General features: G+C 39.2%; 1 protein-coding gene across 1 annotated transcript in view; it reads left to right on the top strand.

The window, feature by feature from the left end:
• Positions 1 to 5,075: 5,075 nt before the first annotated feature.
• The window catches only part of LOC306888659 (leucine zipper protein 2), a gene marked incomplete at its 3' end in the record, with an annotated part of 133,558 nt that continues 117,126 nt past the window's right edge, over positions 5,076 to 21,507 (top strand). The window contains exon 1 of the mRNA XM_079447089.1: positions 5,076 to 5,258. Coding sequence (XP_079303215.1) covers positions 5,197 to 5,258 — 62 coding nt within the window. The 5' untranslated portion in view covers positions 5,076 to 5,196. The remainder of the gene's footprint in view (positions 5,259 to 21,507) is intronic.

Consider the following 21,507-nt stretch of genomic DNA (forward strand, 5'->3'; position numbering starts at 1 on the left):
AGCACACAAAGATAAAGCATATGCCAATAAGAAAACAGCGAATTAGTACTATTCCACACAGTTGATCAAAATGTTTAATAATAAAATAGACCAAATATTTCTGAACTGCTTTTTACGGAAAACATAGAGAAAGAGAGAAAGCTCAATATACAGTAGTGTATAAAATGGATTTAGTCATTACCGTATTTGTTTTCCTCCATTTTTCAACACTAACACAGCAGGCAGCTCAAGAGAACATCTTCTATTGTTGAACAACATGAGATTGTGTGAATCATGATCCCCTTTGATTTGGCCTATATTCACAATACTTTGTACTTTACTTTGTACAGTTGCTTTGTTTCTGTTTCATGTAATCAACATTCAAAGCCTTGTTAATATGCACTACAACATTACTTGCACACATTGCTAAAAAAAAATCTTAATCCGTATTTTAGTCTTTTTTTTTGTAAAAATATGTAAACACATTTAAAACAAGATACATTTAAGAATTGTGTAATTTAAGTCATTTTTAGAAAATGTCTCTCTTTTTCTTTTTTTTAACACAATTGGCATTTTACCCTTGATTTGAGCATATTGGATGAGGAAGGGTCAATAATAAGATTTATGTCCAAACAAGAAATTAATTTAATTCAATATTTATTCATGACAAGCAGCGATACAATTTCTCAAGTGAATATTTGACCTTCTGATGCATGGTAACCACTACAGATTAAAGTAAATTTACAGTAAATTTCTTAGAATAAATAATTTAGAATGATTAAATTCCATATAATTAGATATGGAACTATTATATCCTTATTTTGAAATTATTTATAATATAATAAAATGAAATGTATAATATTTATAAAAAATTAAATAAAATAAAGGTCAGTATTAAATTAAACTTAAACTGTTAAATTTTACACAAAAATTAGAAATGTTGCCTTGGCAACTGAGTGAAACAAATAAATTTAAGCTGAAGGACTAAGATTACTAAAACTGAAGTAAATAATTTGAAGCTAATCAAAAATATCAAAAGAAATCTAATAAAAATAAAACAAACAAACAGACAAACAAACACCCCCCCCCCTACCCAAACGAAAACTAAAATCAAAATGAGCGAAACCAAAAATATAAATATAAAAGTTATTAAAAAGGTATTAACTAGTGCTGTCGATTAATTGCATGCAAAATAAAAGTTTTTGTTTATATAATATATGTACAGTATGTGTACTGTGTATATTTATTATGTTTATATAAATACAAACACACACAGTATATATTTAGTAAATATATACATTTATATTCTTATATTTTATATTATATATAAATATATTTAACATATAAACAACATATTTTTCTTAAATATATACGTGCATAATATACACAGTACACACATATATTATGTAAACAAAAACTTTTATTTTGGATGTGATTAATCGCGATTCATTGTTTGACAGCACTAGTATTAACACTCATAATTTTTTGTTTATTTGTAATTTAAAAATGTATTGGAAAACAAAACAAAAATTTGTTCATTCGTTTGTTTGTTTGTGTAGTGATGTAGTGCAAAGCCATCTAAACGATTCAGAGCATCCTTCTTTGTCCTGCTCAATGCTTATCTAAAAGCACTCCACATTTCTCTTAAATCTGACAGGAGACATGTTTTCCTTCACCTTGTCTACTGTGACACAGACTGCCAGAGGTGTGACGAAGACAAATAAGACCAGATTACTAAAAATACTTATTGCAGTCCCAAGGGCCTGGACCCCAGCCATCTGTGACCACTCCCTGAGTGGCTATGCAACCCATGACGCTCTAATTAGACGCAAATCAAATAGGTGCAGAATTAGGAGCAGGGAGTAGAACTAAGGGACAATAGACTCTAAACTCCATTAGTGGTGTAATGGAAACCATTCATCATTCTTTTATAACACGACCTCTACCGCCGACACATCTTTCCTCTATTTCCACTGTTCTGATCATAGAACTTGAATCAGTCAGCCTTCCATGGCTAAAAGCAATGGCTATCCCTAAATCTTTTATTCCCTTTGAAGACAAAAATAGTGCGAGAGAGACAGGTAAAAGAGGAATGGGTGCTATCAACAGACCCTCTATTTTTCAGTTTCCTAATGAGCTTTGGTTGTTTCTATGATGCACTGGCCCTCATATTAAAGCATTTAAAAAGTTGCCTTTTTGCAAGTATTTCACAACATTTCAAAAGAAACATGATGAAGTATTCATATTAAAGAGACAGTTCGCCTTAAAAAAGGAAATGTCGCATGACTTGCTTTCTTCTGCAGAACACAAAAGAGAAGTTTTGAAAGCTCTTTTTCCATGCAATTACTATAAATGAGCGCTGAAGCTTTCAAGCTTAAAAATGATGCAAAAGCACCATAAAAGCATCATTAAAGAGTTACAGTATGTGTTATATTCAAGTGTTGTGAAGCCATTGGATAGCTTCGTGTATGAAACGAACCAAAACTTATTCACGGAAAATATTGACATCCGCCCTAACTCTCCTTGGCGCAATTATAAGAGTTCCATTTTAGAATGTCCAGTTTAACGTCAAATGATTTTGAGTCAGATATTTTAAATGAATTAGTTAATCCAGTTCACACACATTGTCTGAATGATTAGTTTGTAAATCAATTGTATCTGGTTATTTTAGCTTGATGGTCATATCAAGCAGTTAACCACAAACAAAAAGATATTAGTAAATAATGATTTAAATTTCAGTCTGTTCCTTACATAAAGCTTGTGAAATACATATGTCATATGCACTACTTTTATGATACTTTTAAGGAACTTTAGCCTCCATTTGCGAATTTTGAATGCTTCAGTTCACATTTATTACTGGTTGATGTTTTAATGTGATTGTGTGGTCTTTTACACAAAAGAAAGGAGATGACATTGCGAAAATTATAAATAACTTTCCAAACAATCTCTGGTCTGCAATTGGTTGGATTCAAAGAGATAGTCCCACCCAAAACATACCATTGGATGAGTTGTAACAATATTGCTGTGTCATGCTGGTCAGGATGTTAAAACAAACCACAGTATTTTATTTTTGATATCAACCATAAGTTTTGTATTTTTATAGAAAACATTTTAAAGTTTTTTTTTTTATTATTATTATAAAGTCTCAGTGTAACAGAAGTAGCGGCAGATATTTATGACACAACCGAGTCAATTGGATTATGGAAAAAGAAAAAGGGCCCTATTTTAACGATCTAAGCGCATGGTCTAAAGCGCACGGTGCAGGTGCACACTTAATGAGTAATGAGTGTGTTTTTGGGCATAACGTGCAATAAACCAATCAGAGTCTCATCTCCAGTGTTCTACGGAGTCCCTAAGAGCTCATGGTGGTGGAAAGATTTCGGGGTGGGTGAAAAAAATTCGGGGTGGGAGGAAAAAATATTTTTCAAATCTTTTGCGTTCTCTCGCAAAGATGTTTGCGTTCCCTCGCAAAACTTGAGAACGCAAAGTTTTGTGAGGGAACGCAAAATGATTTGCGAGAGAACGCACAAGATTTGAAAAATATTTTTTCCTCCCACCCCGAAATCTTTCCACCACCATGAGCTCTTAGGGACTCCGTAGAACACTGGAGATGAGAATCTGATTGGTTTATTGCACGTTATGCCCAAAAACACACCCATTACTCATTAAGTGTGCACCTGCACCGTGCGCTTTAGACCATGCGCTTAGATCGTTAAAATAGGGCCCTTTTTCTTTTTCCATAATCCAATTGACTCGGTTGTGTCATAAATATCTGCCGCTACTTCTGTTACACTGAGACTTTATAAAATAAATAATAAAAAAAAAAACTTTAAAATGTTTTCTATAAAAATACAAAACTTTTGATATCACAAATAAAATAAAATACTGTGGTTTGTTTTAACATCCTGACCAGCATGACACAGCAATACTGTTACAACTCATCCAATGGCATGTTTTGGGTGGGACTATCTCTTTGAATCCAACCAATTGCAGACCAGAGATTATTTGGAAAGTTATTTATAATTTTCGCAATGTCATCTCCTTTCTTTTGTGTAAAAGACCACACAATCACATTAAAACATCAACCAGTAATACATGTGAAATGTGAACAACGCAGCGCAGGACTGGAAAATGAAAACTGCGTTGGGCTGAAACTAGCAAAAACACTTGCGCCGGTTGCATGATAGGGCCCAAAAAATGTGAGGTGAGACTTTTATCCATCAGTTGTTGATTGGATTGGCAATCTGAAAATCTTGCGGTAAGTTCAAGAAAAGGGTGGTATTTAAGTGGGTGAAATGATGTAGAAGAAGAAAAAAATAAAAATTGTGAATCGTTCCATAACATGCATTTAGAAAATAGATTGTATATATTTTCATCTCATTAAGCCACAGTAAATTTCATAAATTGGTTTGACGTTGATATTTTCATTACACCTAATATGTTTTGTAATCTTGTGTCCAGAAACTGAATGCTGTTTGAGAAGCCGGATGGAGACATCAGATGCGGCGGAACGGAGGAAAGGTAAAGCGAAGTGACTGCAAGAGTATTCAATTTCTCATGATCGGTTTACCCTCTTAATCTCACAATATGAGACGGTGAGCAGGGAAATGTTTCATCAGTCACTTTGACGGACAACAGAGAACAAAATGTCAAACTAATGAACCCTCCCATCAAAGTGTAATCTCCATGAAAATTGATCAATTTAGTCTTTGTGGAGTAACCCTGCACGCCTCGAGCCCAGATAATCACCCTGCCCCGTCCCAAGGCTACTGGTAATAACGCAGACAGATGGATATCATGTGGGACACACCAGCAGGTATTCATCTCGCCGTGGAACGCAAAAGAGAAAGACAGGGAGCCACTGGCTGTATTGATGCTGACATCACCTCACCACCTCAAATCATTCTCCAGTCTTCCTCCCCAGACCCTGGATCCCCCCTCCCCTGCACCCTGGTTCCTGGCCATTAATAAATCCGTCCGTCTCCCCGTCCCTGCTATTTGAAGCTCAGCAGCCCCGCGCTTTCACATACACAGACCGCTCGCAGCGTTGCATCTGTCTGCCGTGGCGTGTGCAGCACTAAAAGAGAGAGAGAGAGAGAGAGAGAACGGGTGAACGAGCCAGAGAGGAGAGGCAGAGAGAACGGGAGAAGGGAAAAGCGAGCGATCGTGAGAAAAAGGGGGAAAGAGACTCCGAGTGCATGAGAGCAAGACAAAGCAATGAAATTCATCGGAGCCATTTACCTCCTGTTCCTTCTCCCAGCTTTAAGCTTCAACAGCAGGTAAGAGCAGATTTACATCTCCGGCTTTATCCATCAACCCCATCAGTCTGTATGTCGGGGACACAATAGCTGATTATATTCATCTGTGATGTGGGCTACTGTTAAAGCCTCTGTCTGTGCTTAAAAATCTCTGAAGAGAGATGGGGATAGTGATTTGAGATGGCACCGAGAGCGAGGTGAAAGATGCTTAACAGCTCAACTTTTTGTGCTTCTGCTCTGGGCTTGGCTAGCCTGCAGACAAAACAGAGACGTCCGCTTTCTGGCACACAGAGTGAGTGAAATATGGCAGGGGTTTGTGGCTTATATGGGAAGGAGCAAGTTTTGTGGCAATCAGAGCTTTGGGATGCCCGTGCAATTGCAGAACGTGATTTTGTGTGTGTGTGTGTGTGTGTGTGTGTGTATTATGCAGCGACGGGAGGAATCTTGAGATGAGGAATAAAGAGAGAAGAACGGCTAAGCCAGGAGAAGTCTTGCAGAGTCAGGGAGTTTTCAAGGATTGATCATTAATTTAACTACTGATAAAGCCGTGCCTCTTCGTCTCTGAACCCAGAGCACGGGAAAGGTCAGTGAGCACTCAGCCAAGATTTCAGCATTGACTTTATCATCTATTGGGTATTCTTTAGGCTCTTTTTGGGTAAATTAAAAAGCTTGTTAAGAGCGAATTTGTTCTGCAAATAGTTCTGCCCTTTAGGCTGGTCCAGGGAGTGGCCCTAGAGCACAAATACTTGTAATACAAACACTGAAACAGTTATTGTGAACATGCGTGCAAACACACACACACTTGTGTCCCTCTAGTATGGAGCAGTTATTGCAACAACATCAGTGAAAAAAAAAGATATATATTTAAATTTAAAAATGAATTTCATCCAAAAAAAAAATAAATAAATGATAGCTCTGGTTGCCAGATATTCAGCAGTGTGGTACGGTCTTTTTGAGAATGTATATTTTACAGTTCTCAACCTTATATTTTGTTTACTGAGATAATGTTAATACTGTATACCGAGATACTTCAAGAACTAACATCTGCTTACTTAAAATATATATAAAAAAAATTACTAATAAAAACATTTTGCTATATTTTACAGCAAAAATCCAAGTATTTTTATGGCTTATAAATAATAATAAAATAGTATAAACACTTACATATTTTTTATAAATTACTTATAAAAACATTGAAAAAAAATTTGTGTTCTTTTATTATTATGATATATCACTTATAGTTGAAAAGCATCTTACAATTAACAATTAATATTTATAGCTTTTTCTCAGTTAAAACTGGTGGCACTTATTTCATTTTTTGTTGTATTAGTTTTAAAAGAGATCTATAGCATATATCAATATATATTAATAAGACTTATCCATTATAGCCTATTCTCAAATCAAAGGCATGGCTTGAATAAAGTTTGTTAATGTGGTCATCTTATAACATGAAGAGAATTTAGTCTCACTTGCTTTTTCTTAATGCAAGACATTAATCAAGGACAGTCTCTGTGAGTCACTTCTCCAGATTCTCATAAGACCAGTGTCAAACACACATTTGAACTACTGTTTCAAATTATACAGTGAATTTTTCGATGCGAACCTAGATGCTACTGCACTGAAACTGCCACTGGGTGATGATGCCTGTAATGTTTTACTGTACAGAGAAATCGTACAAAACCCCCTTTTATTACATGTTCCTTTTACATCTCCAGACTTGTGTTTACATTGTGTTCATGCATTTCATAGATGCTTTTATCTAAAGCGACTTGATTTCAATGTATACATTTGATCAGTTCATGCTTTTCCTAGAGCTCAAACCCATGACCCTACTGCTACTATTTTGAGTGATTCTACAGATCATTTGCTTTTAGTTCTTATTGTTTTTTAAAATTTTAACTTTTTGAAAAGTTAATATTCTTTTTCTGTTATTACTACAGTCACCAAAGGTCATACTCCGAACCATTGAGATACAGTGCAGTGAAGCATAAAATCCACAACCAACATTGACTCAAGTGGTGTAAAAAACAGCACTTGCCTTAATTTCTCTTGATTTCCTCCAGACTGAGCATCACTACAGCTCTCTTACTGTTACAGTCGTCACAGCAGTCATACCTTTTGTTGTCTTTGGTGATGCTCACCATTTCTATTCCACTATTCTTTGTTGTGATTTTTTTGTTTATATCATTTGAACATCATATTTTGCTCTGTTGCGAAGCACAATATTTGCACAATATTTATAGTAAGTGGTATAAGATGAAGATGAGGCCGCCACTCTTGCCAGTTTTAGCTTTCTAAAGATCATGCACTCTGAGCGAAATGGTCTATAAAATCGCACTGTGTGTCAATAATTGGAAGTTTTCTAGTGCATAAAACATAGCATGTTACAGTTCATCAGGGACAGCTACATGGAGCTCATAATATCACAAATCATACTTTCCCACTTCTTATGAGTATAGAAATTTAGTTTTTAAATTTTAAGAGTGCAGCACTACTTTGATGTTTCCTTCAATTTTTAAATGACTTCCTTCAGATTTGGAGGTTAAAAACATGGTCATAAAATATGTTTGCGTGGCTCTCATTTAGATATCTAGAATCCCAGCTCAGCAGTAAACCGCTCTCATGCCAAGAGCAAAAACGCTTTCTTACAATCTACTCCTACATTTCATCAATTCTGCTTACTGGTCTGCAAAGCTCAACAGACAAGTGTATTGAACTACACATGTATAAATCAGCAAGCAGTACTATTCAGCATTTTATACAGAGAGATGATTACATTATGCTGCATAAGCATTTGATGTTTGGGGAAACCTACTCCAAACAGAACTGTACTGAACGATTTCATCAGATCCCGTAAGTAGCGCAAAAATTGCTGGATGAGGTGAGATGTGGCTTATTTGGAGTAATTGAATTCTTCCACAGCCACATGTTCATGGCATGCCTGTGCGCTCGGTGATGAATAGGTCAGGTTATGGCTCATGAATGAATTGGGAACTTCATTTGAAAGGGCAACCATGACCTTGCCACACACACACATAAAACATAGTAAATCTTGGACAGTAAAAGAAAATTGCCATTCATGTATAAATTTTCACCCCTGTAGGTTTACATAAGCATTGTGATGTGTGTGTGTTACGCTCTATACATTATTGCTTTGGTAATGCATCATTGTGTGTTTCAGAATATTTTATGCTTTCATACAAGAACATACACTTCTCATGGAATTTCCATGCCTTAGGAGTATTGTGAAATCTTTTTGATTTTTTTTTTCTTGTTAAGGAAGATTTTTATTCTTAAACAGCTTTATTAATTAATTCCTTTATAAAAATGTTTAAAATTAAAGCTATATATAGAAAGTTTTTAAAAAAAAATTAAATAAATGAAGGTTTATAATAATAATAACAATAATAAGTAAAACAACTGTCTACATTGATAATAAAGGTTTCTTGTGCAGCATATTAGACTTATTTTTGAAGAATCATGTGATTTCTGAAGACTGGAGTAATGGCTGTTGAAAATTAATATTTGCCATCACAGGAATACATTAAAATTTATTACAAATAATTATCATATATTAATACATATAAGAGTGAATTTAAACTGTAATAATATTTCACAATATTACTGCTTTAACTGTATTTTAAAATAAATGCAATCAAATAAATGCAGCCTTGGTGAGCATAAGAAGCATTTTTGATTAGTTCACTTAAAGTTTCAGGTTCCAAAACCCCACTAACTTTATTTATTGTGTGCCGTACATAAGTATATTTGATGACAGAATTGTAATTTTGTAATGAACAATCCCTTTTACACGTTCAAAATAACACTTTGTTTGAGCGATCATTTCCAGAATGTGTTTCAGTAAAAAGTTTTCACATCTGCTCGACTTGTTAAACTAAGTTGTTAAACGACTCTTTATCACATCCTCTATATTGTGGCTCTGGGTTTTGGTTCCTCGGCTCAAGTGGCTTAGTTCACTGTTACAACTGTCAGTGCTTTTCAGTTCCGCTCGCATGCCTGCAGCGTCTCCCTCAGGATCGCAGTCTCTCTCTCTGATGACTCAAACTTTGATGTAGGGAACCGTGGAAGCCTCTTCTGCCAAAACTTTGCCTCCAGTGAAGTGAGTGAAATGTCAAAAAAGAGCATTTGCAAAGGTTTAAATGTAACACGAAAGGTGGGAACTCCCATTTTAAACCTAGATCAAGAATGGCGAATTGGTCATATAATTGCTCATGTGCGTTTCTCCCCCCCTGCAGAAGCCTGCATCTTTTGTTTTTATCAGGCAAAACCTCGGAGGCAGCGGTGTTATGTCGGAAAATGACTGGGAAGACAAACTCATTGCGGTGTGGATCGATGACACAGTGGCTGGTGGGAGGGGGTCATATGTCTCGTAGCCGTGCTCTATGGGCCTGATCATTACCCATAAATCTTGTGTTTTAATGGCTCGAAACATTCACGCTGATATCCTTGCGCTCTGGCTACTCGGATGCGATAAAATATTCCGCTCTTGCTTTGTATGAATAATGACCTTGAATGATGCTTTATGGTTACCATGGCAACCATGATTGTTCACTTGATACATCTCGCTCTAGTCAGTGAGCGTACTAGCAGAATTTGCTGGGAACACACTGATAAGTGAGGGTCCTGCACTCTTTTCTTTTATTTTCTTTTTCTTTCTTTTGTGTGTTTTGTTTAGTTAACGTTCCTTTGGCAAACTAAGATGATAATAGTTTCCAATTCAGGTTAACCCAGTTATGTGTGATTGAATGAAAGATTTTCAAAAGATGGTGGTTTGAGAAACGTTTCTTTTGCTCCTGTTTTTTCTTTTCCTTCTTCTGTGTTTCAGCAGCATCCTGGGGGTTAAACCTCTGAAAATGTTTTCAAAATATCCAGCCTGACGCAATGGCTTTAATCTGACAGCCTCTCCCTGTATCTGTCACTGATAGATTCTAAAGAATAAGGAACTGCTGTGGCTATATCTCAAGCTTGCGTTGAGAGTGGAGAGGAGCACGTGCCAGGCTGGAGAATAGAACAGATTTGTTGGCAGATCCAGAGGCGCCCATGTGTAACTGCAGCCAGAGTGTTTGGCATTGTGAGTAGTGAATGGAAAAGGTCCAACATTATTCTGTGCTCACCTGCGTGATGCATGGCAGCCACTTTACAGACTTCTTTCTCTCCTTGGGTCGCATCTGTTATTTGCGCCTGAGATTTCTATTAGAAATTGTGATTATTTTTGATTTGAGATTCCTTTAATTCATATTTTACCTGGCTGAAGGAGCATGATTCATTGTATATTAAAGGAATATTCTGAGTTCAGTACAAGTTAAGCTCGATCGACAGCATTTTGGCATAATGTTACAGTACTTAGCATAAAAATGAATTTCAACTTGTCTCTTCTTTTTTATTTTAAATAAATCTGTCTTACAGCTTACAGTGGAAGTGAATAAGGCCTAAGTGTTAAGGCCTTTAAAATACTAAGTATTCCAACAGTATAGCCACAAGATTTAAACAATATGTGTGTTGGTATAATTTTAGTGTGGAAAACAAAAGATTACTAAATAACCTTCTGTGTGAAGTTATACCTAGTTTACAGCTTTGCCGCCATGAATATAATGCTGTAGGAACTAAAACACTGAAGCAGATGTAAAAATGATAATACACGTGTTTTAACAGAAATTAAAAATGTACAAAATTATACACCTCACATTTCTGGTTTAAAATCTTCCAAAAATATCATCACAGGATAAAAAAACAAAATGTAATTGCAACATTTTTCTTTTTTTTTTCAGAAGTACAAGATATAAATTTGCAATTGCAAGAAATAAAGTCAGAATTACGAGATATAAACTCTTGCAAATCATCTCCAGTTCTGCTCACAATTCTAATTTATTTTTAATAATCGTTAGCTCATATTTCACAATTCTGACTTTATAACTCTAACTTTATAAATCTATCTATCTGTCTGTCTGTCTAGTCTATTTTTAAAGGAAACGAGTGAAAATATTGTTATTGTAAAAAATAATTTGGTATCAACATCACACTAAATGCTGTTGGTTGAACTTGACTTGATTATTTAGAATATTGAAATTTAGAATATTCCTTTTAATGTGCAGAGTACAAAATGACATTTAACAGTGATTATTGTTTTATCTTGACTTACATAGTATGCATTATAAAGAATGGAGCGTTTTAGCCCTTACTGTTTTCTGCGGTCAACCGTATTCTTCATGCAAGTGATGTTTATGGGACTGTGGCTTTGATGAGATAAGCCAATCAGAAAGGAAGATTCTCAAGAGATGTTCTGAATGCACAGACAATGTCATAAGTGTGAGGATGCGCATGCAAATAGGGGTAGATTGGAGGTTAGTGGGGAGAGGCTGTTGTCCTGTGCTCTTGCCTTGACAGAGAGTGAAAATTGAAATTTGCGAGGCATACTGTAATCAGAACACCATGGCAACCAAGCAGGCTGTCAAATAGTCACAAAGTAACTTAACAATAAACAGAACCTTGCTTTGCCACAACAAATATAAAACGAATTAAGGCACCTGGTAGTCTACGAGGACGATTGCCACCCGGACCATTTATGAGAACTGTCAACATCACAACAGCTTCCATCCTCTGTTTGGGCCGTCGGTGTCAGGAATGTTTTCTCCAAGGCAGTGCCTCCTCAAATTTGGATGAGAAAATATTTGGCAGTACATAAGCTGGGTCTTAAATCAAATATGCTAACAAACCACCTACTGGATATCACTATTTTTGGCCCATCTAATCAAAATGATCTTAAAATGACTTTTGAAAACAATGTGATTGTGAGCTCCTTAAATTAAAACTACATCTACATGCCTGTGACCTTCATGATGAAAAGAAGGCTGGTGAACAGTTAGTATAATATATTAATGATACATTTTTGAAGCAATTTAAAAATTTCCTGAAACACATAACACTTTGTGATTTTAATGTAAACTATACAAACATATGGTCACACTTTACAGTAAGGTCCCATTAGTTGACATTAGTCAATGCATTAACTAACCATGAGCAAAATTGGATGTTGATAGTCCTGAGAGTAATCTAAATTTGTTCCTTGTAAACATCTTGCAGAATAAATTTAACTTGGAACAAAGACAAAAAAGGACACAGAATCACTGTTTTATATGGTGATGGAAACAGTCACACATAATGCAACTGTGGGATTTTAAATTCATGTCCTGTGCTAACTGGCTTCAGTTTTATGGCATTCATGCCAACTCAAAATTGAGAAAAAAATAGCAGACAAACAGAGCAGCTTTATGCATGTTTGTTTGTAATTTTATACTCTTTTGATATGATAGTATGTGATCTCGGTATGGGGTTTCATTTAAAGTCGTGACGTATTGTCAAGTATGGTGACCCATACTCGAAATTGGTGCTCTGCGTTTAACCCATCCAAGTGCACACACACAACAGCAGTGAGTAGTGAACAAATGCACACCCACACACACACACACACACACACACACACCCGGAGCAGTGGGCAGCCATGCTGCGGCGCCCGGGGAGCAGTTGGGGGTTCGGTGCCTTGCTCAAGGGCACCTCAGTCATGGTATTGAGGGTGGAGAGAGCGCTGTACATTCACTCCCCCCACCTACAATTCCTGCCGGCCGGGGACTCGAACCCGCAACCTTTCGATTACGAGTCCGACTCTCTAACCATTAGGCCACGACTTCCCCATGACTTCCCAATTTATTACTCTTATGATTATGATTTACTCTTATGATTATGATTTATGCAAAATGTTTTAAATAATTTCAACAGTATTCAATGTTTTTTTTTTCTTTACAGTTGTGGTTCATTCTTTCTGATAAACTCAAATGCTCAAGTGAGATATTTTTTTAGGATAATATCATCTACTGTATATATTGCACTATGAAGGTTTGTTGGATTTGAAGTAAGCTTTTTGATTTGAGTGAAAGGGTCCCAGGTTCAAATCGTGTGCGATTTATATAACAATTTTTTGTAAGTAACAGTACAGTACAATACAGTATATCAGTTAATGCAGGGGCGTAGAAGTAGGGGGGGACGCTAGGGACATGTCCCTACCAATATCCAGCCACTACCAAACTGTCCCTAGCAATAATTTTGATCAAATAATTAAATATGTATATGTTTTTGTCATTTCAGATGCATCTGAAACGTCATATCATTGATATTACCTAACAAGTTAAAGTAAATATGTTAGAAAACTGCGTGCTCTCAAGGACGCGCATTTAATACATGTGCGGTATGTAGTCACACACCGGACGAGAAGCACAACCGCGTTTAGAACAACTCACAGGTGTTGCACCCAATTGGAGACAGCAGTCCAAAACAGTTAATATAAAAGCCCACTTCAGGAATGAACAAAGTTGCATAGATGAGTTTGAAGTGGTGTTTGTTTGACAAAACAGAGCAAACGGAAAGAGAAAGCGCGATCTATGCCTTATTAGCTACCTATATAAAGCATACGGACAGAAAGACAAATGTTGTGCGGAAAGATACACAATCTTTCAGCCTAATATAAAGTTATGAACATCAACAATAATTTGGGAAAAATATAATGTGATTTTTATTTATTTTTTTGGTAAACTATGTAAGTGGCAGCAGTGTGGTACAGCAGGATTTGGAACAGTATCTTGAGTCGCCGCAGACAGTCTTTAACTTTAAATTAATGTTGTTCAACTGAATGTACAAATCAAACTGTTAGTCGAAATAGCCACAAAATAAAAAACAACACTGAAATAAGAGCGTGCAGTTTATCTGTCAATCGGATGAGCACTAGTTTCGTTACTACAGCAACAGCAGAGTATTCTTTCAGAAGCAACCTGGGTCCAATTCGATTAATATTAAAATAAAGTGATGTGTGATTAAGATACCCAGTGCTCTGATGCTGATGTTGTTGGTTCACAAAATCTTAATTGTGTAATTATTGTCTGCTAAACATACTATAAAAAAAAAGAAAGAAAGAAACTCTGCGAGCTAGGTGTTCAGACACACCTAACTGCATGAAAACTCAGGCTTCTTAGATATACCCCTGCAGGAGGCTATTTTTCCCCTTTTCAGCAGAAAGGCTTTCATAAAGAGAGAAAAACTGCTAAAGGAAATATGGGTTTACCTTTTCATTTTAGATATCCATTATTGATCAGTATACATACAGATATGCAAATAATGATGTCACTCAGTGGTTTTATTGTATAGACAGAGCAGCAGACTTATTAATATATTATTGTAGCTTTTATTACTAATCTAAATTATTATTATTATTTATTTTTTTCACATGTTCTGGTTAAAATTGAAGTAATTTTGTTTAGGTTTTTTTGTTTAAATTTTTAAATGTAATACATTTTTTTATAGTACTTAAACTAAATGCAAATGAAAAATGTTGTTTTGGCAACTACAGATGGTACACAACCAGCTTTTTACCAAAACAGGTACCGCTACTACAAATTGCATTTGTGGCTTTTAACCACTTTGTGCTTTAGCTATAGACATCGACAAGCTATCAAAGCGCATTTTCGCAAGTAGCAGTCAACTTTTGCCTTGCCAATGGGCTGTATTTGACAGCTGAAGTTGGTTGCATAACCTAAGAAAAACACTGTAATTAAAATAATTAATGGAATAATAAGATGATAAGTTTAGGTTTTTTGTTATATTTTATTTAATTTCAGTTAATTTTATTTCAAGATAACAAAACGGTTTTTTATGGTTTTAGTTAACGATAATAAGCCTGCAGAGCTTTTCAGTCAGCTTCTGAATATGATAATGACTTGTGTGCCACTATGAAGAATCATGAATGAATATGCAAAACCTCTTGCCAGACTTAGCAGAATTATAGCAGGAATCATAAAGCCATGTCTTATAAACACTCTAATAGGATTGTAAGGGACAAATAAATAAATAAGCAGTGGGAACCGTTTTGGAAAAGGAGGGAGAGCAGGGGCCGCAAGGGATTTGTCAGACAAAGAGATTTGATGTATGCCTTACCCAGCTCTAGAAGTTTGGAGCCCTGCATCGGCTTGGCTTCCACTGATAGAGTGGGTGAGGGTGGTTTGCGATTGAGCTGTTTAAATAGAGGGACAGAGAGCTTCACACACTGTGCTTTTGCTTAAAATTAATGCCCACAGGAAGTGAGTGGTGTGAAGTATTGCATTGGGTGTCCTGAGATTGTTACGCAGATATTGAAGCATGTCTGGTTCTTGTCGCCATAGGAGTAAATTGAACTGTCAAAAATGTTATGACTATAACCCTTGTTCCCCGAGAAAGGGAACGAGACACTGCGTCAGTAACGATACTTTGGGGGAACCCCCTCAATGTAGCGCGTCTGAAGCATGAATGAAACTATTCCAATCCTGATTGGTGTTGCGTCATGACGTAACATGTGACGGCATACTCGGAAGATACAAAGGGACGCCGGCACACAACAGAGTCAGCTTTTGCGATGAAGAAAGCTGCTTCCAGGCATGGAGAGGTGTGGCAAAGTGACGCAGTGTCTCGTTCCTTTTCTTGGGGAACAAGGGTTACAGTCGTAACCCGAGACGTTCCCCCTCGAGGGAACTCAAACTGCGTCTGTAACGACACTTTGGGGAACGTATACCCACTATGCCACCCCGAAACCTGCCTGTCCTAGTGTGAAGCTGAACCAGGCACAACTTAGGACGAGAGCACTCGTGCACCCAGCGTGGAGGGAAGGTCCAGGCTATAAAACCTGATGAAAGTATGCGGGCGGACCACCCAGCCGCATCGCAGATCTCCTGCAACGGGACTCCTGAAAGGAGGGCCCTAGAGGATGCCATGCCTCTAGTAGAGTGGGCCCTCAAGGCCACAGGTGAAGGCAAACCGTGCACCTGATAGGCCAAGGTAATAGCCTGAATAATCCAATTACTAATCATCTGCTTGGAAGCAGGAACCCCTTCTTGGGTGATCCAAAGCACACCAACAACTGTTCTGACCTCCTCCAATGAGAAGACTTCTGAATAAAGATATTCAAAGCTCTGACAGGGCAGAGACTATGAAGCCTCTCTTCTTCCGCCGACACATGAGGCAGAGGATGAAAGGCCTGAAGAACCATCGGCCGTGCCACATTAGATGGCACCTTGGGCACATAGCCGGGCCTAGGGTGTAAAATGGCCTTAACTCCTCCAGGGGCAAACTCCAGGCAGGTTGGTGAGATAGCCAAGGCCTGGAGATCCCTCACTCTCTTGAGCGAAGTAATCGCTAGGAGGAAGACCATCTTAAAGGTCAGATTCTTTGCCGTAGCCGACTCGATAGGTTTTAAGATCAGAGGGATCTGCCACGGCTGGCCTGTCAAGAGTGACATGATGTCTGAGAACCATACCCAGGTTGGCCAGAACGGGGCTACCTGCTATAGACTGACCCCCTCTTTCTGAACCCTCTCCAGAACTCCCGCAAGCAGAGCGATCTAGGGAAAAGCATACAGGCGTAGCATCGGTCACGTCTGTACCATGAGTGGACAGTGGGTCGTCTCTCGAGACGCGAATAAATCCACTTCCACAGGGCCGAACCTCTCACATATCAACTTCACCACCTCGGGGTGAAGTCTCCATTCCCCGGGCCTCAACCCCTGCCTTGACAGGACATCTGCTCCCCGATTCTGGTCCCCAGGGACATACATCACTCTGAGAGATGACAGTTTCCCCTTGGACCACAGGAGGATCTGGTCCGCCAATCTGCACAGAGGGCGCAACCTCAGACCCCCCTGATGGTTCAAATATGAGACCACTGACATATTGTCTGCTCGTATTAGGACATGGTGACCTGAGACAGGGCACGAAGGCATCAGCGCTTGACCTTGATCATATGGAACGGATTCCCTCTCGAGGAAAACCCCTTGTTTTCAACCACCACTGTAGGGGTCTCGTGTACAGAAGGCCAAAAGATATTACGTTGGACGCAGCTGCCATGAGCCCCAGCAGTCTTTGGAACTGCTTTACAGGGATAGCGTGGCCTAGCTTTATCCTGGAAACCTTCGCCAGGATGGACTCTATACGAGCAGGAGACAATTGTGCCCACATCATTACCGAGTCCCATACCACCCCCAGGAACGTGGTTCTCTGGGCGGGCGACAACACGCTCTTTTTCGTATTGAGTCTCAACCCCAAGCTCCGAATGTGGCCAAGGACGACATGTCGATGCCGAACTGCCATCTCCCGAGACTGGACCAGTATAAGCCAGTCGTCAATATAATTCAGCACACGGATGCCCGAAGCCTCAGTGGTGCTAGAGCTGCATCCGTGCACTTGGTGATAGTGCGAGGGGAGAGAGCTAGGTCAAACGGAAGAACCCGGTGCTGGAACGCTTCGCCCCCGAAAGCGAACCTCAGGAGCTTCCTGTGAGAAGGAATGATGGAAACATGGAAGTATGCGTCCTTTAGATCTATCGTGACAAACCAGTCCTCGGATCTGATCTGACTCACGGTGGTAGGAATAGTGAGCATCTTGAACCTGACTCTCCTGAGAGAATGATTCAAGTGCCGCAGATCTAAAATTGGATGCAACCCCCCATCCTTTTTTGGAACTATGAAGTACCGGCTGTAGAACCCGGACTCCCTGTCTGGCGGAGGAACACGTTCGATGGCCTCCTTCACCAACAGGGAATGAACTTCCTGTTCCATCACCCGACCCTGCTCTGGGTGCACTACAGTCTAGACCACCCCATTGAACTTCGGGGGGGCGGTAACCGAACTGCAGTCTGTACCCCCTTTCTACTGTACGCAGGACCCATGGAGATATATTCGGAAGGCATTGCCATGTGCCGATATAATCTACTAAGTGAATCAGCCTCTCGAGGCTGACCTCGGGTGTTCTTCGAGTATAGTTAATGATCCCCTGAAGCGGAATACCGGCAGGAAAAGATCGACAACGATTTTCTGTGTGCGGACACTGTCGCTGCCAGGCCGCAAGCCTTTGGGGCGGACACTGCAGCGTTGCTTTCGCCGGAAATTGATGTGGCCCGAAGCGTACTGGACGGCGGGATACCAACAACAATTTCCTGAGGGTTCCAAGGTGGAAACGACCTTGATCGCTCCACCCCATGGGGGGTAACCCTCAGAAACCCTGCGAGAGCTAGGACCTCTTTCCCGAAGCCTTTCTAGCCTGAAGGTCGGTCCTCAAATCGACCTTCGGCTCAGCAGGCTTCAGGCGAGAGCGTCGCCTCTGTTGCCAAGATCCCTGAGGAGGGGCTCTTGAAGCGACACTCTCTTTTTGTACCTGCTGGTACGAGGAGCTTGATGACAGCTGGGGCCGCCTGCTCAGAGCAGCCTTCTTAGATTTAGAGCGGAGAGGGAGGTACTGCTTAAATGCTGCAGACTGCTTTTTCGCCTCCTGAAACCTGTCGACGACCATATTGACTGCGTCGCCGAACAGGCCAGAAGGTGATATCGGGGCATCTAGGAGAAAGGCCCTGTCCTTCTTCTTTATCCCTGATAAGTTTAGCCACAAATGTCTCTCCGTGGCAACCATAGCCGCCATGGAGCGGCCGATGGCACGGGCTGTCTCCTTGGTAACACGGAGAGACAAATCTGCAGCTCTACGCAGCTCCGCTGAATCATCCGGAGTTGGTCCCTCACCCTCGTCTAAATCCTTTAAAAAATCAGCCTGGTATGCTTGCATCAGTGCCATTATATGCAGGCATGCACCAGCCCGACCAGCTGCCATATAAGCCCTGCCCACCAATGATGATGTAACCCGACAAGGTTTGGTGGGCAGTACCGGGTCTTTAAGGGACGACGCAACGTCAGGGGAGAGATAGCTGGCTAAAGGCTCTTCCATCCGAGGCATAGTCCCATAACTGTACTCACATGCTCCCAAAATGTTACTATAATCTAACACAGGAGGGTTAGACAGTCGAGCGGAGTACAGTTTATTCCATGACTTACACAAGTCAGGAAAAAAATGGTTAACCCCGGCGTTGAGGCTGAGACCTGTGCTGCAGGAAGCGCTCATCCAATTTACTTTTCACTTGCACTTCCTGTTTTTCTTATGGCCAGTTAATATTAAGTTTGGCCACAGCACGAGACAGCACATCAACAAGCTCCTCAAATGCGGGTGAATGCAGTGGCGATCGCTCTGCAATTCCACCCGACTCGGTGCTGAGCATGTCTAATTCCTCGGAATCAGACAGCTCAAACATCGGGTCGTCCTCCCATGCGGAAGAAACTGCGACGCGGGCTTCCGCAATGGGAGTGAGAACATCGGAACTGTCAGACGAGGACTGAGAATGTGCCGCATCAGTCTCGAGCCCTCCTGACAGATCCATTTGCGAGCCCCACAATCTAAGCCGCCCGAACCGCAGGGTGCGCGAGCCTGGCCAGCCTCATTAAACACAGCCAGGTGGGAGCGCAGCACTCTGATCGGCAGAGCTTCACAGTCCGCACAGGCAGCTCCCTCGAGAGCTGCCCGGGCGTGCTGCATTCCCAAACAATTAACACACAGCTGAACCTCGGGCAGGAATGCACACACCGCTTGAACTGTCAACTCGTCATGACAATATACTGCTTGTGACAAACAACACCAAATAAGACACACAATGACACAGAGCGCTTGCTGAAGAGCAAAAAGCTGACTCTGTTGTGTGCTGGCGTCCCTTTGTATCTTCCGAGTATGCCGTCACATGTTACGTCATGACTCAACACCAATCAGGATTGGAATAGTTTCATTCATGCTTCAGACGCGCTACGCTGAGGGGGTTCCCCCAAAGTGTCATTACCGACGCAGTGCGAGTTCCTTCGAGGGGGAACATAGAGTTTAACCCACACTGAAATAAGACCATAAAACACATACAGAACAATTGTTCACAAGACTTTTGAGAACTGGATCTTGTAGCCTAGAATTTTTGCTTCAAAATTATGTGAAAATCATCTTGTTTATTTGCTCACAGAAAACAATACATTGATTAAAATGTTTAAAGACATGTTTTGTGATTGAAAGCCAATATGCGAGGGAGTGGTAATGGCCTTGAATATTATGTGATTTTCACCTGAGAGACAAAGGGCCCTCCCCTAATGGCCCCATAATGGCCCATCAGTGTGACTGTGACTGAGGCAGGTAAGAGAGAATGTGAGGAGATTGAAAAAATAGGTTTTTAAAATGATTTGTATTTTATTTACAACACAGTATAATCAAAACATACATAATGAAGGTCAAAAGACACATTATTGTGCACACTGATCTAACCACAGAGATGTGAACAGACTTTAACTCATTCCTGCAACAGATTCTGTTCAACAAGTGAAACAAATAAATCATACCTGATATTTACGTGTTAAGTGTTTCTGCCACTTTCTATGGATTCAAGAAGATAAAAACATTATCAGTAGTCAAGGATCTTGTTTTACCATAGAATATCAGTGTAGTTGAACTTCAGATGTTGGTGCAGTGCTCTCAGAGGAAAACAGTTGGAAGAGACTGAAAGTCAGCAGGATTCATCATCTGTGGTGCAGGTGTCTGATTCAATAAAATACAAAACCAAAAAAAAAACCCATTTGTGAACATGTTTATATCAGGAGCATCTGTATATATATATAGGTTTTGTAGCCATAGACTCATGCATGCTTTGTATTATCGTAAAAAGAAAATACATTTTATTTTTCAGAAACTAATTATTATTGTTTAGCACGCTATTAAAATCTATTTTTGAACAGAGTAGGCTATTAATCATAAACATGTTCTAAACATACTTAGACTCGTAGCATTCATCATGTTACAATGTACTCTCATATTACTTTTATTGTTTTATATGGAGCAAGAAAACATACTCGCGCCGTAAGAAATTTAAATACAATTGCCCATCATATTCAAAATGTTTTACTGGATTTCAAACATTTTAGTCAGGAATTATAGTTTGGGGGAAACCCAACTATGATTTTGTAGTCATATAGCCATCTAAACATCATGTATGATTTTTATAGTATAGAAGATATGATTCTGCAGTCATAGACTCACACATGCTTTGTACTATAAAAGGATGTACTTTGTACTATAAAAAATATATTTTATATCTGAGAACTAATTGTTATCGTTTAGCACGCTATTAAAATATATTTGTGAACAGATTATTAATAATAAACATGGTCTAAACTTTCTTAGATGCGTAGCATTCATTGTGTTGTAGTTTGGGAAAAACCCAACTAGAAACGTGTTCAAGTTTATGTCACAATAACACGTTAACTAATGCAAAACATAAACATTACTTACTCATCAGTTCGGTCTTCTCTACTTGATGAACTCTCGTTCTTATT

This window comes from Barbus barbus (assembly GCF_936440315.1).
Source record: "Barbus barbus genome assembly, chromosome: 22".
Taxonomy (NCBI): Eukaryota; Metazoa; Chordata; class Actinopteri; order Cypriniformes; family Cyprinidae; genus Barbus; species Barbus barbus.